Here is a 24,833-nt window from a genome sequence, read left to right on the forward strand (position 1 = left end):
CCCTCACATACATACTAAACATATGCCCACTGGAATGCAGGCATTTCCTCCTGGGAAGGGGGGGGATGTTATAGTCACACCCCATATGTTCCATTCTTTTATATAGGAAGGGTGTGCTACTGCGTTGGGTTTATGATCAAATTGTGGTGCATAGTGAGATGAATTCTTCCTTTTGTTCCCTAATGGAAGAAGTCATGGCCTGTGGAACTAGGCCAACATTCAGTTGCTACTGGTAGGGAGACTAGGAAGCAGTTCATCTCTGTGAAAATGTAACTTACTGATACTCTCAACATTGTTTTTCCAACCACCCACTTAACATGCAGCGCAATTATACATACTGAAAGGAGTAACCTGGGAGTCCATGCAGATAGGAGGGTTCATATGGTTCCCAAAGCTGGGAAATCCATTGGTAAGTTTGAGGGGTATTCGCTAGAGGCATACAGTTTTATTAGGAAGAGGGTACATTTTCTGGAAGAAAACTTTAAAGGGACTCCGAGCAGTGCAGAAACTATGGAAAGATGCACATCATTTTAAAGCTCTCTTTCTCCTCTTTCCAATGATATATAAACCGCCACCCTACGCCTTTTAGTTTTCACTATTTCCGCGATTGAAATTGCCGCGGCCGCGATTTCGATCGCGAAAATAGAGAAAACTAAAAGGCGTAGGGCAACGATTTAGGTGTCGACAGAAAGAGGAGAAAGAGAGCTTTAAAATGATATCCATTTTTCCATAATTATATTGTATTACACAGGGCGACTTTTTGTCAAAGTCAGCAGCTGCATTCAGCAGAATGGAGCTGCTGACACTGGGGAAAGTGTCGTCCTGTGTAATAAAATATAACTATGGCTTGATGGATATCATTTTAAAGCTCTCTTTCTCCTCTTTCTGACGACACCTAAATCGTTGCCCTACACCTTTTAGTTTTCTCTATTTTCGCGATCGAAATCGCGGCCGCGGCAATTTCAATCGCGAAAATAGCGAAAACTAAAAGGCGTAGGGTGGCGGTTTATATATCATTGGAAAGAGGAGAAAAAGAGCTTTAAAATGATATGCATCGTTCCATAGTTTCTGCACTGCTCGGAGTCCCTTTAAAAAGCAGTTAGCTTTCTTTTTACTTGGCTGGCAAATATAACTTAAACATAGGACTGGTGTGGCAATTACATTTGTTCTTTCTCTCAATATATTAGCCAAAAATATATATTATATATGTGCAGAACTAAAGAAAACTAACTAAAAAAATGTCTGTAATTTGTATCATGAGATATTACGGTAATTCAGACTAGTTCCCATCGCAGAATGACTCACACTGTCATTACTAAACCTTCCCCCTCTGTCCCAGCAGTTAACCAGGTGGAATGTTAGCAGGGGTAGGCGGTGTACTTCCTTATCAGAAATCTTAGCAACAGAGAATCGAGGCTGCACTCTTAATTAAATAGTTATTTGCAAAACAGAATTTTGCTGAGATTAATTTTAAAATATTTTGCCTTTCCCAGAATTGTAGGCAGTATAAAATTCCAGTCATCAGCAAAGATCTTCCTGGATTGTGTCACAGGCCCTGTTGTTATCTTTGTTAAGTTGGAAACATTTAAAGAGAACCTGAACTGAAAATTAAAAGTCAAAATAAACATACGCAGGTCATACTTACCGCCTGTGTAGTCTACTCATCAATCTCTTTCTCCTCTCCTGCATCCTGTTTGTCCACTGTGATCAATGGAATTCTATGTCCTCCATTTTGAAAATGGCCATTACCCCATAACAGCGTCCTGGTGAGCATACTGTTAAACAGTAAAATCGCCCACTTGAGCCATAGGGAAACATGGACATTACCTTGCACATTCAGTTGTAACTGACAGCAGCTGTTATATAACTGACAGCAACTGGTATATTTCAGTTCTGACAAAATATTATCAGAACCGGAAGGGATCACTGTAAGAACAAAACTGTGAGCTTCTGAGAGGAACTGACAGCGAGGTAAGTATGTAATATTCATTTTCAGCTACATCATGTGTTTATTTTAAATAATTTTACTCAGTTCAGGTTCCCTTTAAGTTCGTGTTCTCTGTGTAATTCTTTCTGCTCAAGGAATGCCCTTTCCTGAGACCTGCCTGCAGGATCCTCTGGTCACCAAGTAGGGATTCTCCAGGTAATAGTTCCCATTTATAATGACAGGGTGAGGAATCCTAAGGCCCTGTTAACAGTAGTCCATTGCAGTGCGATGTAACGGCCACTTTGTAATGCCGCTTACCACACTGCAATGCACCACCTTTGCGACATTCACAGTGTGGCGGTAACAGGTACAGTAAAGCATACTTTTAATTAACCGCGTGCTACACTGTATGCAATGCAATGAGGCCGTAACGTGCAGTAAGACTTTTTCATTGTGTTGCGTTCCTGTTATACAGGGAACCCAATGCAATGTCCCACTGCTAACGTGGCCATAGTTACACCAGCCCCTGCTGTTACTGTGATGCTTATAGAATATAGTGTAAATACACACTTTTAAACATTAGACAAAGCTTGCTGTAATACATAAATATATCAACGACAATATTTGTATCTTGGGCTAAAAAACAATAAATGGTCCTGCAATTTAATGCAAGCTACGTATCAGCTCGCCACCGCCAAAGGATTACCGACAATTCCTATAGCCGGTTTCACTTGTGTGATGGAGGATCATTAGAGAGCATTCTTTACGAATGATGAAAGCCTAAGTGATGCTCCCATATCCCAGGCGATGGGGAGCGAGGTTTTGTACTGTGATACTGTCCTTCAGCACCACGGCACTGCTGCCTTGTGTCACAGGATACTTGAGATAATCTCTACTATATAAAGGGGTACTTGGCGAGTAGAGACATTGAAAAAGGGGTACATACCAAAATAATGCTGGGAAACATTAAAGAGACTCTGAAGCGAGAATAAATCTCGCTTCAGAGCTCATAGTTAATTTGCTCATGCTTTAAAAAAAAACAACTTACATGTTGTTTCTTGGCCAACTAATGGTTCGCTGCTTTCTCCTTCTACCACGGAATAAACTTTGACAACATACTCTGTTTCAGGTTTAAGGCCGGTCAATACAGTTGATCTCTCATTTCTGTTGACAATCACCTAAGGAAGCAAAAAGGCTTGTGTATTAAAATTGTATTATTATTTTCAACTCTATGAAAATGGCAGTGATGTGCAAAACAACAAAGCCATTTGTATGACCAACCAAAGAGATATTCAGATTTTGCAAATTGTGACTGTAGTTCATTATTTTGTTTTATTAGATATACCTACATGAACCTTTGGATAATTTTCAAAGCTTAGCTCCATGCACAATAGTTTTCCTTGTTATAGTCTACCAAGCCTTGGCGAGTTTCCATGCTCAGATGGGAATCTGAATATGGACTTTACTAACTCTCTACCCTTGTAACATCAGCCAAACCTCAGTATTGCTTTAGATCCTAATATATAACCATGAGGGCAGAGTCCTGCATCCAGGTTAGCAAAGGGAAGGTGTTGCAAGGGCAGTTGGAAAAATTGGCATAGGATGGGAAATGTGTGGATTGGGCAGGAGAAGGTATGGCTGTGTATTGAAATTAGGAAGTCCACCTAAACTTTTGAAGTCACCAGGGATCAATTATGGCAGCAGCCTGATTTCCTGGGTTGGCAAAGTTATATACTGTAGTATACTATCATGCAAACATTTATGCTGTACCTGTGATCTGCCATATAAAGCTATCTTGGATTTTTGGCAACCCAGCCCCTCTGTCCCTCTTTCATCCTCATTTGTCCCTCTTATAGCACTGATGTACAGATCTGTGTAAATATATGTATTTTTCTAATGAAAATTGTGTTATAATAACTCTAAACATCCTTTAAATTGACATTTTTCTTATTTTTAAATGTTAATATGAAGAAAATTGAACCAGCACAGAAAGGACCAGAGTGGTTTGAATTATAAAACAACATATTTTTTAACAATTTTTTTTAATGAAATCTTTATCACATGTGTGGCTAGGGGTGTGCCAGGGGCGTGATTAGAGGTGTGACAGGGGTGTGGCTTAAGTGACTCTCTTTCTGATCTTAAAAAGTTGGGAGGTATGCTACATGCAAACCTTTACAGCAGTGAAACAAAGTGGTTGCTACACCAAGATTTCAGAGGTGCTGTGGGGCACTGCATCCAGGAGTCCTGCATCCAGGTAAGCTTATGGAATGGTTTCACCTGTCTGCATTAACAATCTGAAGTTTGGATTTAAATGGAATCACATTATGGATCTACTCTGTATATAGCAGTCAAATGTACATGGAGTATTGCATACATAAACTTTTTTTTTTTCACAAAATATGTTTCTAGTATGCTACATGAAGATCTCACCTCCTGAGGTCGGCCTCCAGCCACTGGATAATACTCCACTCTAAATCTGTCCACGCTGTGGGAGGGGGGAACCCATGACACTCTAAAGGACTGATGGGTGGGCTCTGATGTTCTCAGGTCAGAAGGGGGTTCCACATCATCTATTGTTACATTCAACAGAACAAATAATGTAAAGAATCATCTTTAGAGCACAACGAAAGAGTGTTTTCAAGTACTTGCAAATCGTAAGGATTTGCCATAATAAATGAAAGATGTCAGCACACATGAGGCATAATAGAGACTGTTCTCCATAGTTTTCCAAGGCTGATGGAAACAGGAGTGCCAATGAACAAACTCTGCCTCAGGGTCAGGATCGGTAAGAGAAGAAAGTAAGAGGAACTGTTACTTCTGGCAAGTGCAGCATTGGGTGTGTGAGATAAAAAAGCAACTATCTTTTCTATTAGTGCTTCTTTTTAACTATTTTTACATACTTTGTAACTGGAAAGGTAGCTAGTAGGATTTGTGCTTATATATGCCAAATTTACATGCCAGGAGGGAAAATTGTACAAAATTTAACACCCTATAATCCTATACAATAAAGTCTCTGTTGCTGTGTCCTCCTGTGTCCGTGCATTGTACCTGGCACACATGCACGTCACACGGACAGACTTGAGAGAGGCGTGTGAGTGCATGTTTGTGCATGCATGGGGGGGGCACACAAGACGTGAACATGCACCGTGTGTGTCTGGAGGGGGTCACGTCCGAGACCTAGCGGCCGTTTTTCGACAGGCATGCCTTTTATCTAGTAATAATAATAAAAAATAATATATGTATACTTAACATATTAATCCACGGTCACCTAGTCACAATTTAAAACTGGAAAATGTTTACTCATTAAAGCACAGGACTCTGATCATAGTCAGCACATCAGCACTTTGTCGACCCTTGTAATTGTCTCTCTGCTTCGTCCACCAGAAGCCCGGAGAAAACTTGATATAATCATACAAAGTAGCTCTACATGGTTAATCCAGTCTCTGTAGTGAGGTCCTCTGACCACAGTGCTGGGTAAGACCAAAGAAATAAAGCAGGAAATGCCAATACTCTCAGTCTTCAAGGCTCTATTAAAGTAACATCAATTCAACGTTTCAGGACAATGGAGTGCCCCTTCATCAAGGAAATAAGATTTCCATGAGCACCTCACGTCCTGTGAGTGCACATCCCATTCTTGTAATGTACACAGAATGAGAGGAGGCCTCCTCCCAATTTGTGTACAGTTTCCCCCTGCCTACTCCAGAGGTGTCCCGTGCGATCATTATCCAGAGGTCCTTTTTCTGGAGTGCAACCAAACCTATCCGGAAGAGGATAACCAATTTGCGTGAAGATGGAAATTCTCCACCTGCCTGATTCTGTGATTGCCTAATAGCATCCAGATTTGTAAATAGTAATTGTTTCACACATTATTTCACTGCATGGAAACACTACACTATCTGGCGCCCCTGGTGTTTTCTGGTTCCTTTTCCTTGAGGTTCGTCACCTGAGTTTGATTGACACCCCTCATCATTCTTTTCTTTGATTTCCTTGATAACAGGGTATGCCAGTGTGCCAAGACATTGGAATGATGTTATTTTAATAAAGCTTTGAAGATTGAAAGTGCAGAAATTTCCTGTTTTCTCCTGGAGAGAACCTGATGTGCAATTCCTCCCATTGTCCTACAGAAGTTGTTGTAAAGGTAGACTCTCACATGCGGCACTTATTTTCAGAGTTTATTAGCAAGACACATCTCAATATCTAGAGAGCAGAAGCATGTCATTATTTACAATGACATTTGGTATTGGTTAAATCTTTGCAGTGTACAGTGAATGGTACTTATTTCACAACAAGGATGCAGATTTACAAAAGGCAAGGAAGGTGACCTAAAAAATCTGTATTTTATTAAAGTCACTTCTGGTTTATCTACTTAGAATATGAAAAGATTTATCAACCCATTCGTAGTCCGAAATTATGTTGGGGTAGATTCATTTAAAGATACACTGAAGCGAAAAAAAAAATATGATATAGTGAATTGGTTGTGTACTATGAATAATTACTAGAAGATTAGCAGCAAAGAAAATATTCTCATATTTTTATTTTCAGGTATATAGTATTTTTTCTAACATTGCATCATTCTATAATATGTGCAGATTACACAACATTCAGCATTCAAAATGAGTCTTTCAGAGCAGTCTGTGCACTAATGACCTCTCCTCTAGCAGAGAAAAAGAAAACAGTTGAGATAATAAAAGTCAGATAACAGCCCTCTCCACGACTAAACTTAAGGTGCGTACACACATGCGACTATAGTCGTTTGTAACGATCGTTCCCCGATCTTTACCAACGACGATCGTTACAAAAAACGAACCACCGACTATTAAGGCAAACGACGAACGAGCCAAATCGCTACAAAAGAAAGTTCTGTTTCGGCGGATTTTAACCAACGACGATCGTTTGCAAAAGTAGTACATCGTTGGAAAAGGTCGTTCCTACTAGGCTTGACATGCGCATTTCACTATTTCTCCGTGAAACTTCTCATTTTTATGCGCAGGCACAATAGTTGCTTTATGTGATGTAACGTTCGTTCTAACGATCAGATCGTTACACACCTTTTAAAACTAACTTTACTTAGGTCGTTCTTTCATCAATTAAAAGTTCGTTCGTCGTTCTCAACGAACGATCATTGTCGCATGTGTGTACGTAGCATAAGTTGGAGAGTTAATGGCTTATTTGCATAGAGATAACAACTGGAGTTTCTTAACTCTTCCTGTACTGGAAACAATTAGACTTATGTATCTGATCTTAATGTTTTATTTCTTAGCTGTACTACACATACAAATCATAATATCATAATTTTTTTTTTCGCTTCAGTGTCTCTTTAAAGAACAACTGAAGTGAGAAAGATATGGAGGATAACATATTTATTTCCTGTTAAGCAATACCAATACCAGTTGCCTGTCTTCCCTGCCGATCCTGTAATATTTTAAGTCTTAAACCCTGAACAAGCATATGCAGATAAGGAGTTTCTGAGATTATTGTCAGATCTGACAAGATTACCTGCATGTGTGTTTATGGTGTTATTCAGACACTACTGCAGCCAAATAGATCAGCAGGGCTGCCAGGCAACTGGTATTGTTTAAAAGGAAATAAATATGTCGGCCTCCCTATTTGTCTCTTTTCAGTTGTCCTTTAACTGCATTAAGCAGAATAATATTCACAAAGTCTTAGCACACGATGAGTAGAGCAAAACACAATACATTACACACAATGCATTTTTTGCTCTACTCATCCTGTGGAAATACTTCATGCACATTATACTACTTACCGCAGTTTAGTGAATGTACCCCATTATGTGGTGTGTGCATGTCTTCCTACATAGAAGAGTCATTACAGATTTCCTTACCAATGCATTGCAATGCAGGACATATTCTAAAGGCACTTCTGCAAGTAGTTGTGTGCGCTTAATGTGTGCATTCAATGCTACTGAGTGATACAGCACTGAGATGCACGTCCTCAAACAACCACATACCAACAAAAAAGAAAGAGCGAGCCACAGATGCAGCACCTTTTACATAGAGTCGTAGTTGTACAATAGAAAATGTTAACAGTCTGAATATGAACTTTCAAAATAAACTCAACAATCCTCTGCAACCAATCACAGTAATGGATTCAATAGTATCCCTAATTGCTGAGTTAAAATGTGTGACATTTTTTATGTGAGTGAGCCAATATTAACATTTGAATAATGATGTCTGCACAGCTCAAGTGCCTGGTTCATTCATATCTCTACCAATAAATTAGAACTCACCTCCACCACCTTTGACACTATTACACAAATTATTTGTGAGAGGATCAACAATATTGGTGAGAAGGTTGAAGTCTTGGACATTGAACACATAGATCTCATCAGGGTCGGTAGCTATTTCCTTCAGTTCATTTTCATCTGCGTTCTTGATACCTAAAAGGAGAACAGGATTGAGTGATTAGTAAACTTGAAATGACACACTGAAAGTACATCGTAAACAAAATGAATAATATGTTCAATCATGTAGCAGACAGTAGCTCTCCAGTCCACACGGAATCCTGATGCTAAATCAATCCACATATTTTGTCACTCCTCAACTGCAACCCTTTTTTCCAAGGTTTTTACTGTCTCACAATTACCCAAAGGATCGACTTTAAACTTCTAACGCTAGCCTGTAAAGCTCTCCGCAGCCTGTATTCTCCATACATTTCCTCAATAATGTCCAGACATCAACCTAATTCAAAACTCCAACCTTCTGTGTCCCACTAGAATTGACTCATCACAAACCTCATTGTCAGCCCCAAATCCTGAAAGTTTCAGTGTTTCTTTACAGTTCATTTTTTCGGGCATGCACATACCTCCCAACTTTTTGAGATAAGAAAGAGGGATACTTAACTTTCTTAGTGGCAAACCCGAGTCAGGCTTGGGCCTGAAAACCGCAGTTTAGAGCAGTAATCCTGAGCCTGACTCAGGGTGGCCGCCGGGAAGCATATGCAGAACCTATCAGCAGCGGGCATTTGCAACTCACCTCCCCTGGGATCCAGAAGCTGGCAGCCATTCTTCTTCCGGTCCTCGGAGGTTCTCGATCCCCCTGGTGAGATCGACATCTGTAGTCATGATGACAGACGGCAATCTCACTATAGGGGTAGAGCACTACCCGGTGGATGGAAGGAGAATTGCAGTGCTGGATCCAGGGGAGGTGGGTAATGTGCTAGACTGCTGCAGATCTCTGTAGTAGCATGATTTTTTTCTGCTTTTAGGGTCTAAAAGCATTTTAAAAAATTGCACCACTTTTGGACCATAAAATACAGAAGTAATCATATTGCTAAAAAGGTTAAAGAGAAGATTTTCAGCCACAAAAACAAATTCCATTTACCCACTGCTCTGTGTTTACTAGGCAGCTTTGAATCTCACCCTGCATTGCAAGCACGCCACTCTATTCAGAAATGTTTCTGCTGTAATAAATCTTATCTCAGTCAGCCTGGCTCTATTTTTGCCATCGCTGACGAGAGGATGAGAGGGAAGCTTGTCATCTCCCCTCCCACATTCCTGCTCCTCACTGATTGGCTCAGGGCAGTTCAGTCAGAACCAGTGTATAATCTGATCTTGCTGTGCTCACATGTTTACAAAGAAAGCTAGCTATGACAGTGCAGATTCTAGAAAAAAGAAAGTAAGGGAGGAAATGACATCAGGATTGGCTTCAGTTAGAGGGAATCAAAAAGGCAAATGCCAGGAACAGAATTTTCTTTATTTACTATATAAACTTCTATATATGTGTTTTTTTTTCTGGCATAGTATGGCTGACCCTGCTGCTTTAAGACACACTCCTGCCACACCCCTAACCCCACCCCGACCCACCCGTAGTCACGCATACCATAAAGATTTCATAAGGAAATTATGTTTTGTAATTCATACCACACTCTTTCTATCCTGACTCATTGTTCTACATATTAACATTTGAAAATAAAAAAAAAATATAAATTTAAAGGAAGGGAATAAAGTTTAGTGTCAGCTAAACCCATTTTTTTCTGTAGAAAATACATCTATTTATATAGATCTGTACATATGTCCTGAAAGAGGGACAAATGAGGAAGAACGAGGGATAGAGGGATTTGGTTCCCAAAGGGGGACTGTCCCTCAGAAAAAGGGACAGTTGGGAGCTATGGGCATGCATACATACAAATATAGGTCATTCCCTTCATCTACTAACATAGATCTGTTTTTTTGCAGGATCTGACTTGGGTATTTACCTCCACCGAAATATACAACTTGTTTCTCATTGCCTTATTTCTTGCCTCCTACTTATTACTTTACATTCTAAGTTTTCAAATACAGGGTTCCCGCCTTTCTGCTTTGGTTATATCCAAAAAAAGTAGAATTTCGCATTCTTTCTTTGTGTAAGTGGTGAGTACACATTCTGAGGGAGTTGCAAGATAGAAGATAAAGAGAAGACGATAAAAGGGAAGAGATGTAAATAGGCAATAGGCAATCTGGCACTCCAGCCCCAAGCTGACAACTATTTTACTGAGAGATGAAAAAGCTTGTACATCTACATGCAATAATTCACTGGGATTTTTTCTTTCATATTTATGCAATATGTAACTCTCTAGTTGAACTACTATGTAGGTGCAGCCACTAAGTAATGAAATGGATCACTTTATTCATGCAGGAACATTCTATTCCATTCATTTAAGCAAGCTCTGCCCTGTGTGTAGTTGAATATGATCTGCCGGGCAGAGACTTGGCATTCTACCCTCATACCCCAGGCAGAGAGCCAGCCGTATGATGATGATCTGAGGCTGGAGGAAATCTGGCCATTCAAAACATCTTGCAATAAAAATGTTTCCACTGGATTCATGCTTTGCCAGTAACACAGCTATGTAGCAAAATGCATAATATATTCTGCTTTCTTTCCTATTTTATGGCATTTGGTATCGTTGAGTTTGCAATGTGACAAAATGTTGTACTTCAGCTATAGTTTAAAAACCTACTTCCAAGAGGATAATAAAATGGAATTAATTAAAAATGTAACATTTTACAATGAGGCCTAAGAATTAAAAATGTCACATTCTTGTAGCACTATCTGCAAAGCTATCCTGGCCAGAAACCCATGAAAACTCAACTACTGCAGCACATATACAGGCCAAAATTGTCACACATACTCACAAACATGCATACATACACACACACACACACCTCACCTCTCCCTTACCTCTCTGCTTTGTGAGGAGAAACAGAGAGGTGAGCTGCACAATCGTGACAGGAGCAGCAGTAAGAGGCTCTACCTGATGTGGCTACGTTTTACTTTTTTCCGGGGATCGTGATTGCTTTAAAGATTGGCACTATTCAAAACACACATAAAAGTGATTATAGCAAACATAGCATCAATGAAGAGGTTCTGCAGGGGCTGAAGAAGGGCCCCAGTGGTACAGGTGTGGTTGCAGCCCCCACATCTCCATCAATCACTGTGTCTATCTCAGCTGCTCTCCCTCAATTCCTGTTTGCATATATTATACGCAGCATCTCTCTACATAAACCCAATTTTGTGAGACTATTCTGTGTAAGTCTTTTTTGTTATCCAAGCCAGTCTTGAGTGCATTTAAACCACTTGCCCATTGTGCCCAATGGCTGCCTGCTTGTTTGTGGCTGTTGACTTTAAATGGAAATATCTGTTTCTTCAGCAGTTACAAGTGGCTATACTTTTATGAATTTGCACAACTGTATTCAGTTGTGTCAGAAATGGTGAACATCTTCTTTCAGTCAGAACCAATGCTTTCTACTGTCTCCAAAGCAGTCAATGAAGCATTTAAAGAGGCTAATTGCCTTGGTTGGAGCTTTGTCTAAAAAGATAGCTTAGGGTGAATTACATTAAAACTTGCAGCTTAAATCTGAAAAGTTTATGACATCCTCACTGAGCACATGATGGTAATTTGTGATTTATCTGGCAATTGGTGACCAAAGAATGCCAGTTAATAACAATGCTTAATACAGTACACAAAAATCGTGACAGAAACAGAAAGCCATCTTTGTTGGTCTCTAAAACAAATTATGAAACAGTCTAGTTTCCTGAAAGCAGCAGCTACAGAAACAGAATGAATGTGACACAAGTAACCTAACCACACAATAACGTCACATTACTAACTCCTCTATCTGAATCCCTCTTCTTCATGAATGAAAATATCGTTCTGCTTCCTGGCCCTTCCCTTCCTGTGAATCTGTCACAATAGGCCTGATTTACTGCAGTTCTCTGGGGCTGGGGAACACAGCAGAACTGTGTAACTGATGTGAGCAACACAAGCTGGCCTAGAAATATTAAAAATGTTTAGTTAGAAATAGTATGCAAGGCTGGAGTACCTGGATTTATTACAAAAAGGTCTATTGCCAGGTTCATTCTCACATGACAATCCTTTGAACAATATTTGTAGATCCTTCTAGCACTCACTAGAATATGCTCTGACTCAGGGCTAAGTAGTTATTGCTTACTGCAAGGATATAAAGTCACCCCAACAAGCATAAGGCCCTGCTTTCACTATGTAAGGTGTGGTGCCATGCACGTCTTTTTTTCCAGAACGCCACAGGCATGCACCTGCGGGAGTGTGCGTGTTCTCCATATCCATGCCAAAAAAATACTGCAGCAGGATGGCCAACTTGTTTCTGCACCACAAAAGACCGGACCTAGTGGAAACAATCCATCAGTAAAACTCAGTTGTTCATGTGCAGACATACGTGTGGCCCCTGACATTATGGAAATGACCTGAACATTAGCAGTCTTACAATTTACATCTTCCGAAACAGAATCATTAATCTAAACCGGAGATGGAGAAAAGTTGTCCTTTACTTATCTGGGGCTTCTTTCAGCCCCCCATAGTCTTTCAGTTTCATCTGTGCCCTCTGGATCCCTGCTGTTGTGCCGCTATCAGCCCAATTATAGTCCTCTACTGTGCACGCGCACATCTGTATACCTCCTTGATTGCACTCCCATTGCCAGGAGCATTCTGCACACGTGCAGCTGAAAGTCTATACCAGGCATGGGCAAACTCGGCCCTCCAGCTGTTACGAAACTACAAGTCCCACAATGCATTTGCCTTTATGAGTCATGACTGTGGCTGTTAGACTCCTGCAATGCATTGTGGGATTTGTAGTTCCTTAACAGCTGGAGGGCCAAGTTTGCCCATGCCTGGTCTATACAAACTGCACATGCGCAGAACGCTCCTAGCCGTGGGAGTGCAATCGAGGAAGTACAGTGCAGTCTATGCCTTCATCATCCTTGAGACTAGAACAGTGATGCCAGTAGTGGGTATTTAATCTAAAGATGACATGATTGTATGATTATTTCAAGTATTTCATCAGCTATAGCTTGCACGACAGACTTCCATAGCTACAAGCTGGGATACTCAGTGAGATGTCTGTCAGCCCCTTGCCCAGCTACCACTCCGCACACACAAACATACACACAGCACTCACAGCACACACCCCTTAGTCTGATTATACTGAGCTAGGCAGCAAACATAACACTATTCACTGGGCTGCTTCACAATGAAAGACTTCAGTCTTTGCTACTCACCAATGGCATATATTTCTATTCCTTCATCCCGTATCTTCCTTGAAGGCCCAATAATGTCATCCTGTGTCTTTCCATCAGTGATGAGTACTCCAATTTTGCGTGATTTGGGTCTCATGCCAACTGCAGCCTTGAAGTTATTTTGTAAGATGAAATTCAATGCCATCCCTAATGAACAACAGCAAGTTCCATGTGTTACAACTTGTTTGCTCTCACATAATGCAGATAAGTCTATTACCGTAATTAATGTTTCATGCAACATAATCATTTCATAATAATTTACCTGTAAAAGTGTTGCCTCCCTTGTAAGGAAGATTTGCAACGGCATCCATCAAACTCTTCTTATTTGCGTGAGCGTTCAGGTGCCACTCTGTTCTGGGATCCCCACTGTATTGGGCAAGTGCTGACAGGAAAATATAATGCAAATATTAGACTCAAAGATCAAAGAAAAATATTTTATTAACAGTGGTGCATAGAACATGCTCCAAGCATTGGTAATATTTAGGTTTTACCAGGTTACCAAATTATTACTAAATTTTAGCGCAACAGGCCCTGAGTACACTATAAATCAGAACTTTTGAATATACGTTTGGCTTACAAGGGCTAAATGGAAAGATTTGCATGTCTTGCTAAATGTCTTGAAGAAATACATTACAAAGGAACGTTAATGCAAAATTGAATGCTATACCAATCAGCAGACTGACAAGAAATATTTACCTTTCGTTGAATAGATCATCAGAGAGATCTGTGTGGCTGATATTAAGGGGAAATCCCTCCCACAGTGTGATGTCAGCTTAGCCCTACCTGACAGTTTCCTGTCTGTGAACCTCATTGCAATGTGGGAGATAAAGGCTGTTGGCAAAGCTTGATGCCAGATATGTGTGCTTGCCAGTTGCTTGAGTAACTGGTCGAAAATAGCACAAGCCTCCCCTCCCCGTGCAGCAGAAACTACTTATCGATGCTCCGAGCGCCATATTCAACACTTCCTGTAGCTCTCAGTGGCTTTCTGGCGCCCTCTGCGTATGGCTCTCAGCTTGTCGTGTGACCCGTATCAGGTCAAGTGATGCCAGGAGCCTTGCATGGACGCTGGAAAGCTGCTGGAAGCTGCAGAAGTGTAGAAGATGGGGCCTGGAGGACTGGTAAGTTGCTTCTGCTGTACCCAAAACTCTGCAAATGGCAAAAGTTGTCCACCTCAGGCATGCTGGTTAGTTGAGACTTCCAGTTGCCTGAGTTCTGGATAACAGGGACTTTGCTGTGTATATTGTTAGTTGGTGCTGTCCAGTTTTTTCATGCTTGCCAGAAGTAAAGATGCTGACCTGCAGGTTCACGGTGGATCAAATTACACAGCGAGTATCAATCATTTCTTGATTTATCTTCTATTTTTTCACTTTTCACTTTGCAATGTCTTGTTTTCCCCCTGTTACTAACCTCCCATAAAGTTCCTCTTTAAGGGGTACTGCTTCTTGCTCAAATAGAAGTGAAAATTGCAAATTCCTACCATAATAGTGTGTAGTGTTATTAGCACTTTTAGGTCCCTTATGCCTGCTACAAATTATCCTAATGGTTCTAGTTCTCAGTAACTTAACTAGATAACATCACTCTCACAAGTAATGCCCATAGCACCATGTATATCTTTTTCTGATGAAGTCCAAAATAGCTGTCTGCAAGTTGGATTATAGGGCTCTATACAGTTAACAATAAACAAGAAAAACAGTGAACCTAGATTACATGGAAATAAGGGAATGATTTGCAAAATTTGAGGATATTTATTATGGGCTATGCTTAAGTTTTAAGAAGGCAATTATACTATGTATCTATAATAATTTGTGAAAGTAGCACTTACCAATCTGTACTCTGTCAGGACCGATCTCGAAGACTTCAACCAATCGTGAGATAAAGGACCTGATAGTTCTGAAATTTGGACGACCAATACTCCAAGAGCCATCTACCAGCAAGACTATGTCTGCCTGAGCATTAGTTTTGCACTCCAGGCCTGTTATATTAATTAGAAAGAATTGTTAAACAATTATAACATCACAACCATGTTTTTTTAATTAGAAAATGAATTTATAAATAGATTTAATTTTTAGAGCGCAAAATACACTAAAGAGTCACAATTATATATTTGAATTTCCCTTTATCTCCATCCTGAAACTCATCTAATTGGGACATTTTACCAGAAGGGAACTGCTTTGTGTATTCAATTAATCAGTTAAAGAGAACCCAAGGTGAGTTCTAACAATGCTAACAGCACACAGAGGCTGGGTCTACATATACTGTCCAGCCTCTGTTGCTATCCCAATCCCCCCTAAGTTCCCCCTTCGCTCTGCTATGCCCCATAAATGATCAGCCGAGCTGTCAACACACGGCGTGTCGCAGCCGGCTGTTTACCTCTGTAAGTGTCAGTCTCGCTGCTCCCCCGCCTCCTCCATAGCTCTGGTCCCTGCCTGCGTCCCTTCCCTCCCCGCTGATTGAAGGGAAGGGACGCAGGCAGGGACCGGAGCTATGGAGGAGGCGGGGGAGCAGCCGAGACTGACACTTACAGAAGTAAATATCCGGCACAGCTCCGCTGATGATTTATGGGGTATATCAGAGCGAAGGGGGAACTTAAGGGGGATTGGGATAGCAACAGTGACTGTGCAGTATATGCAGACCCAGCCTCTGTGTGCTGTTAGCATTGTTAGAACTCACCTCGGGTTCTCTTTAAGAACGTTTTTAGCTTGTTGTTCATGTATCACTAACAGACACTTTTGAAATGTGGCATCTATATGAATGTAACAACTAACAATCTCAAGCATTTGAATAAAACCTTAAATCTAAATTTGAAATAAAATCCTAGCCCAGGACTTGTGCTGACTTGTGGAGCACTGCCCTGCTATTTTATTAGTCCATTTGTATTTGCTTTCAGGTTGAAATTGATGGACAGATGTTTTTTTTTTTTCAACCAAACTAACTATATTACTATGTAGTGGAGTGTGCAGTCTCCTTGCCCTGCAGGCCCCTATCAACAACCAAAATCTAGAACAGTGATGTTGCTACTATGAATGGTCAAGGAGATGCAAATGATTCCAAGTTGATGCAGGAAGATGCCATTTTTTCATGCAAATGTATGCAGGTGGAAAATAGATCAACTGAATGCTATGGAGGTTAAAGTTGATTGATCCAATTTCAAGCTGTATCAATTTGCATACATTTGCATAACCCTGCATCAACTCAGAATGCATCTCATTGACCTGACCATGCACTACCTAGTTCCATAGAGTGTGCATGTACATACCACTTAACTTTAGTCTATGGTAGCTATAAGTAGGGTCCACCAGAACTAGGCAATATTGTAATGCCTCTCAATCTGAGGTTAGTATCATATGCCTGAAAAGAAGGAGGCCACACACCCCAGTGCACTATAGAAAATGTGACAAAGGGTGAGACTTACAGGCAGTAAACTATTGGGGATAAACCCTGCAGTCGGTTTTTCTTTCAGGTTACGTGATATGCAGTGCAGAGTTCCTCATTGAGGCAAGAAATTATAGATAAAAAGGATAAACAGCTATGCCTCTATGATAAAAGTTCACTTTGCTTACAATTTAAAATTTAGAACCCAAGGTTTTAAAAATGGCCTTTTGTGATCGTGTGATAATTTCTGTTTCATACGCAGCAGCCCAAAATTAATCTTTCACTAAACTAACTGATCTAAATAAACTACAGAAACCCTGCATCTCACTAGTATCTGTCTTTTTTATAAGCTTGAAGTTTTGTTGTTTTATGTTATCACCTGCCAAGGTATCATTTTTGCAAACCTAAAAAAAATCACGTTACACGAAAGACAAAAAAGTAATAGCATATGCATATTAAAAGGACAGGAAGGAGTGAAAAAGTAGTAAGGAGAGGTAAGACTATGGACAGTGTTCACAAGGACATCTACTAGATACATTGCAATCACATTTTGCAGCTTCATTAAGACACACACAACATAAAAAGATTGACTCCATCAATATATGGCATGTGTATTCTCCATCTTAGACACATTGTTCCGTGGCAACTTGTGCAGGGTATTTGCATGCCATCTCATTTAGAAAACCCTTGCCACAATAACTGGAGACACCTAGCGATTTCATGCACATCTTAGAAATTGGGTCCAGATAGAGTCAAATAAGTATCTAAAAGCAACGTTTCTTCTGCATGAAAATAGCGACCTAAACTTTGTCAACAGAGCAGAAATAAGTTACAAAGGTTACACAGATACACAAAATAAGATAAACAATATTGCTACAATTCTCACAGCACACATTGTTGGGATGATGCATTCTGCAAACACTGGGGGGGTTTCCAGCAATTTTTGATGACTTGTGTTTAAATTGTAAAGATAAGGCAAAAGGAATGCTACACTGTCAAGGAGATACAGTATAATGCTAACAAACAACAGTAATTGTTGATATCTCACAAGCCAAAAAATCCACATAGTGTACATTCTGTCCAGATTATTTTCAGGCTGTTATTACTGAAGAGAATATCTACATGCAGGGCATCCCAAAATCAATACTTGATATGCTGTATTACCTCTATGATGGGTTAAACACAAATAACTATTCAATATGTCAAGCTTTTCAAACAGTGTAATTAACCACATAAGGAAAAATTGCACATCTTTGCCCAGTAGTTTATAAAGGTTTATATTTGCAATTGTCAAAAAAGGCAACTGGCTCCTTAGTTTACTTTGCATTTTATAAGTGTGTGACTTACAGTATTTAGTCTCAGTTTAGCTTTGCCTTCAGTCTGACCTGGTTCAAAACTGAATGGTAAATTTACACATCGGCTCTTAAAGGGAACCTGAAGTGAAGGGAATATGGAGACTTCCATATTTAATTTCTTTTGAACAATGCTAGTTGACTGGCTGTCCTGCTGACCTTCTGCCTCTAATACTATTAGCCATAGACCCTGAACAAGCATGCAGATTAGATGTTTCTGACAAAAATCTGACAAGATTAACTGCATGGATGTTTCAGTTGTGTGATCTAGACACTACTGCAGCCAAATAGATCAACAGGACTGCCAGGCAAGAGAAACTGGTATTGTTTAAAGGAAAATAAATATGGCAGCCTCCATACACATCTTGCTTGAGGTTCACTTTAAAGGACAACTCTGGACTCTAAAATACAGTGGAATAAAGGTGAGAATCACCTACTAAGGAAGGCTGCATCCCATCTCTTAGCAACTAGTTGATGCTGCTTCGATGCATGCTAACTCTTAGTAAGAAACTAAGCACAGCACAAAACAGCTTTGGCCAGCACTACAATGTAATGAAAAAAAAGCACTTTTGTTCATTACATTTATTTTTAATTACATTGTGTTGCTGACCAAAACTGTTTGATCACTACTATGGCGCCAGCGGGTGTAAGGGGCTTTTTGGCCATTGTACATGAAGATGATTTCCTGTATTCAGTTAGGTGCTTTCCTGAATCCTGTTGTTTGACTATCTCTGTGCATTGGATAACATTAGAGGTGGATGTTTAGCAAATTAGTGGCTGCAACCAGCAGCATCAACTATGTCTCTAGCTTGACATGGCCTGTACAAATACAAATGAAGCTAAAATGCCATTTTAAACTCTTTTGGTGCCCAAGGCGAGACTGGCATTGTCACCCCCACGCTACAAGCATGCCACAATAATATAATGGGAAAATGTGACTCATTTGTTGTCAGGTTCATGAGAACGCCTGCTTTGCCCTATATCAAATCATGCACAGAAAGAATGATTGTTGTTGGAAACACATTGCTTCTTATAACTACAACTACAATACAAAAATAAAAACAAAAGCTGCTTAGAGTAGGATTGCTGCAACAATCCTGGCTCCTGAATATATTATGTGAATCATCATGTGAATACAGTCGTTCTTTAAGTGTTTTAGGGGATCTACAGTTTTATTTTTAATTAAAATGTATTTTTTGCTGAATATTATCCAAGGAATCCAAAACTGTTATTACAGTAAATACAGTAAACAGCTGGGTCCGCAGTGTGCTAAGGCCCCGTTTACACGTAATCAGTTTTTTTTTTTTTTTTTTTTCGCTTTTCATAGCAATGCGTTGTGAAAAAGATTTCAGTTAAAACGCATAAGGGCCTGTACACACTGCTGCGCTTGCGCTGCGTTTTTAAAAACGCATGCGTTTTTAAAATCGCAAGGTCTTTTGAAAAAGAATGAAAATCATGGTGACTTGTACACACTGGTGTGATGCGTTTTTAGAAAAACGCAATCGCAGTGCCTGCTGCGCTTTTTTAAGCGCAGCGCATGAAAAACGCATGCGCTTGCGTTTTTGCCTGCGTTTTTCAGAAGTCAGTATCGAAGAAGACTCTGCAATTTCCTGATTCCTGTTGAAATGTAAACTAGAAAAAAAACAAAGGATTCTTTAGCCAATCAGCAATTACAAGACAAACGCAAACGCATCAAAGACGCAGGCAAAAGCGCATGCATTTTTAAAACGCATACGATGCGTTTTTAAAACTATATGCACTTGCGATTTTAAAAACGCATGCGCTTGCGATTTTGCTTGCGTTTTTCAGTGTGTACAGGCCCTTAAAGGGGAACTCCAGTGAAAATAATGTAGCAAAAGAAGTGCTTCATTTTTTACCATAATTATGTATAAATGATTTAGTCAGTGTTTGCTCATTGTAAAATCTTTCCTCTCCCAGATTCACATTCTGCCATGTATCACATGGTGACATTGTTACTGTGGGCAGGTTATGTAGCTGCTCCTAGCTGTTTTGGCTGTTAGAGACAGCTGTAAACAGCTATTTCCTGTCTGTGAACATTGTTACATTGTGGCAGTTTGCCCAGAGTACCGCGGTACTCAGAGCTTCTTGTGGGAGGGGTTTCAGCACAAAATCAGTCATACAGTGCCCCCTGATGGTCTGTTTGTGAAAATCATTATATTTCTCATGTAAAAGGGGGTATCAGCTACTGATTGGGATAAAGTTCAATTCTAGGTTGGAGTTTCTCTTTAAGTGTGAAAGGTGCCATAGGAAAACATGGGTCTTACTTTGAAAATCTTTTAGACTTAATCAGTTGCTCTCAGTTATAACTGAAAGAAAACTGATTTTCAAAGTAATGCCCATGTTTTTCACACTTGGGGCTTGATTCACAAAAGAGTGCTAACTGTTAGCACGGCCGTTTTCACGCGAATTTTCGCATTGCACACGCAAACGCGAATTTTCGCACGAAATCGCTATCGTTTTCGCACAAAAATTCGTGTTTGCATGCGAAAAACGTTATCGTTTTGCGCGAAAATTCACGATTGCGCACAATGCGAAAATTCACGCAAAAACGCACGTGCTAACAGTTAGCACTCTTTTGTGAATCAAGCCCTTAAAGAGAAACTCCAACCAAGAATTTAACTTTATCCCAATCAGTAGCTGATATTCCCTTTTACATGAGAAATCTATTGCTTTTCAGAAACAGACCATCAGGGGGCGCTGTATGACTGATATCGTGGTGAAACCCCTCCCACAAGAAGCTCTGAGGACCACGGTACTTTTGACAGTTTGCCACAATGTAACAAGGTTCACAGACAGGAAATAGCTGTTTACAGCTGTCTCCAACGGCCAAAACAGCTAGCAGCAGCTACATAACCTGCCCACAGTAAAAATGTCACCAGGTAATAAATGTGAGAATGTAAATCAGGGAGAGGAAAGATTTTACAATGGGCAAACACTGACTAAATAATTTATACATAATTATTGTAAAAATGAAGCACTTTTTTTTATTATACTATTTTCACTGGAGTTCCTCTTTAAGGCGTTTTAACTGAAATCTTTTTCACAATGAACTGTTATGGAAAAAAACGCACACTAGCGCATATCAACGCATACCAATGCACACAAACGCACACCAACTGATCAAGGCCTCTTTCACAATGCGATGTTAAAGTCGCACGTTAGAAAGTTTTATAACGCAGACTAACGCACAGCAATACAAAGTCTGTGCGACATTCACAGTGCACACGTTGTGTGTAACGTGTAGCAATATTTAGAAAGTGTTGCATGGTGTTTATCAATGCATTTGCTGCGTTATGTGTGTTGCACATGCTCAGTAACGTTTTTTTCTTTAAAAAAATGTAACGCATGCGCCGTTTTCGTTCCATCACTGAGCAACGAAAACGGTGCACCAAACGCAGGGCTAAAGAATGTACTATAACGTCCAAGTTATAGTCTTTCAATGCGTTGCATTAGGGGCACATTATGCAACCTTAACGTCGCATCAAACAGTGGGACGTTGCGTCCCACTGTGAAAGAGGCCTAAGTGTAAATGGGCCCTAAGTGTAAACGGTGCCTTAATCAGTTGCTCACAGTTATAACTGAAAGAAAACTGATTTTCAAAGTAAAGCCAATGTTTTCCTATGGCACCTTGCACACTTAACGCGTTTTAACTAAAATCTTTTTCACAATGCACTGCTATGGAAAAACCGTGTACTAAGGCATACCAACACGCACTAACGCGTGCTAACGCACACCAACTGATTAAGTGTAAATGGGCCCTAAGGATGTACTATATCCATATTGATGGAAGCACTGTACTGCTGGCAGGGTTCATAGCAGAATCGGCTGTAACTACTGAGCTGATGTGTGCCATTCATCAAATAAATGCCAACACAATCCACTGTCCGGACTGAACCAAGCAGATCAGATTTTCCCACAGTGGACCACAAATGACAAGAGAACAACAGACATATGTGAACGGGCTCATAGGAAAGCGTGGGCCCTTTCTGTATGTCCACTGTTCGCTAAATTCAGGATAGTATACAATAGTATGAATAGGTCCTACACCTATCACACAACTGTTAAGCTCATCAGGGGAGTTAGCAGGTGACCATGTCATCAGTTGTATTGTAACTAGCCAATGCTACATAAAGAATAGTATGGCTAGCATGGCTCAATAGTACCCTATTCAGCAGTGGATGCCCTTGGCATATGACTAGGTTGTGTGTCTATGCAAGTAAAAAGCCCAGTCACATTTTATTAATGTCAAATTACCACTGAGATTAATCTGCTGTGTCACACAATGGTTTTGACTGCTATTACTCAAAGTAGAGTCACCATATGCTCGCTCCAACTTGAATAATCACAAATACCTTATGTTTTAGGTCTCTTGCACATTACATGCAAAGACGATTTTTTTATACCGTCTGATTTTTTATTCCAATTAAAAAACATAGCAGGAAGCAGTACTTTTTTAATCGGAATCAATAATCAGATCGTATAAAAAATCATATGTAGTTTGCAAGAGGCCTCAAAAAGGCAAAATTCTGTTTTACATGGCATTTGTGTAAGAGGGCTTTTTGGTCCTTTTTAGCTCCTTACACACTTAGGAGTTCTGGTTCACCATGAGCTTGTTGGGCAATCTGTAACTCTGGGTGCTTCAAGTCCTACCCCATTGAGCCACATTAATTCATGCCATGCACTGATGAGGATAACCCAATCCAAAACAGTCTGCATTTCTGTTGGATAAGTGTGGATCTATACAGTTAACAAGCTGACACATCATTGCATTCCAGTAGTTCTGGAGGTGTGTTTAACTTTCAGGGACAACAAAGGGATAATCTGCATATTCAGCAGTGATGCACTGTGGGACAGCTCATTTGCTAACATGAATAATCGAAAAAAAACCTGTTTCAAGAAGGCAAATTTCTGCTTTGCTCAGTTTTATAAATGTAATCATAATACACAGATATACAGCAATGCAGTGCTACTATTTGTATAAAGTATGCATATTCCTTATCACATTATCTTTTGGAAATTTACCAGCAGTGAGAGAGACATCGGGTGCATCTGACCGTGTTGTCATTTCCTGTCCAACCAGAGGGGCACTCTCTCCTTGATCAAACACTCCAAAAACATTGACTTTGTAAGATGTTGCAGCCCTGCACAGAACACAAGCAATTTATTCTTAAAGTGTAACTCTTACCCCAGTAATAGGACAGCCTAGCTTTCAATGTGTACATTCTATTCATCCCATTACATGTACTGTAACTGTTTTCATCGGATACTGCAACTGTCTAAGCTTAATACACATGGCTGCTATACTCTTCTTATCTTTTCTGATCCTTACTACAGTCCCTAATTGCAGCAGGACAGGGTAATGTCTAGCCCTAAATTGTCTGACTAATTTTGCGCACTCCCTTTATGAAGAGCAGAGCTGGTCAATCAGAAGCTAATAATTCTAGGTTGAAGACAGATTATTTGGCACCAAGTGTATAATTCAGACACCGGAGGCACATGATGTAGCCAACACCAGGAAGATAATAAATAGCCAGAGGTACAGCACAGATAAAGGCAGAGCAACAAATAGCAGTGGGGGAACGTTATCAGGTATTAGTGTTAGCCATTGGTGGTGGGGGGGGGGGGGAATGTTAGAAACAGGTAGTCGGTAGGTTAGCGTTAGGAGTAGGTAAGGTGGGTTAATGTTAGATAAAGTAAGTGGTGGGATAGTGTTATGAGTAGGTAGATGGAGAGTTAGTGTGAGAGGAAGATTAGTTAAAACGATTGTAGAATATCGATAAAATGATTGATACTGTTCCATTAGCATCAGCCAATAGTAAAATATTAGCAATATTACTGATACTGTTCTATCAGCATCAGCCAAAAGCAGATTATCGGTAATATTGCCAATATTCTACTAGCAACTTCACCGGGCACCCAAAATTTCCAGATGCCATTTTTCAGTTTATGCGTAGCAAGGGCTCCAAATTCTGATTGGTGCAACAAGATATTTGAGCTTAGGTTGGCTGCACTCTTTATGTCAAAGTAATGCGCCAGTCTTGGGATATGGAAACGTATGCTTAACATTATCTGGTCTAATATGATAGAGTCAACAGATTTATTTTTTTTTGCGCTTGCAGTTAACTGAAATGTCTCAAGCAATACTTTTCCGAAGGTACCCTGTGGTCTAACACTAAAAATGCTGGTAAACAAAGTAAAATGTTATTTTTCACAAATCTAATTTCTTGATCTGATTATTTAAAGGGAACCTGCGGTGAGAAATATATGGAGGCTGCCATATTTTTTCCTTGCAAACAATTTCAGTTGCCTGGCAGCCCTGTTGATCTTCTGGCATAAGTAGTCTCTGAGTCAAAACCCTGGAACAAGCATATGGCTAATCCAGTCAGAAAACTTGATCTGCTACAGGGTCTATGGCTAAAAGTATTAGAGACACAGGATCAGAAGGACTGCCAGGCAACTGGTATTTTTCTAAAAGGAAATACAAATGGCAGCCTCCATATCCCTCTCACTCGGGTTCCCTTTAAGTATAAGAAAGCCAAGGTTAAAGCTCACTTTAATAATGAGCTACCTTACAGCTTTTGATATGTAATATCTATAAGGAACAGAATAAGTATA

General features: G+C 40.0%; 1 protein-coding gene across 4 annotated transcripts in view; it reads right to left on the bottom strand.

The window, feature by feature from the left end:
• COL12A1 (collagen type XII alpha 1 chain) overlaps positions 1-24,833 on the bottom strand; it is a 321,024-nt gene that overhangs the window by 188,615 nt on the left and 107,576 nt on the right. For 3 of the 4 annotated variants that reach the window (XM_068281498.1, XM_068281499.1, XM_068281500.1), the window contains 7 exons: positions 23,241-23,359; positions 15,296-15,445; positions 13,736-13,855; positions 13,456-13,620; positions 8,175-8,324; positions 4,358-4,497; positions 2,976-3,105 (listed from right to left, as the gene is read on the bottom strand). In XM_068281498.1, coding sequence (XP_068137599.1) covers positions 2,976-3,105; positions 4,358-4,497; positions 8,175-8,324; positions 13,456-13,620; positions 13,736-13,855; positions 15,296-15,445; positions 23,241-23,359 — 974 coding nt within the window. The remainder of the gene's footprint in view (positions 1-2,975; positions 3,106-4,357; positions 4,498-8,174; positions 8,325-13,455; positions 13,621-13,735; positions 13,856-15,295; positions 15,446-23,240; positions 23,360-24,833) is intronic. The other variant, XM_068281501.1, reaches the window with a different exon arrangement.

The sequence above is a fragment of the Hyperolius riggenbachi genome, chromosome 4, assembly GCF_040937935.1.
Source record: "Hyperolius riggenbachi isolate aHypRig1 chromosome 4, aHypRig1.pri, whole genome shotgun sequence".
Lineage (NCBI taxonomy): Eukaryota > Metazoa > Chordata > Amphibia > Anura > Hyperoliidae > Hyperolius > Hyperolius riggenbachi.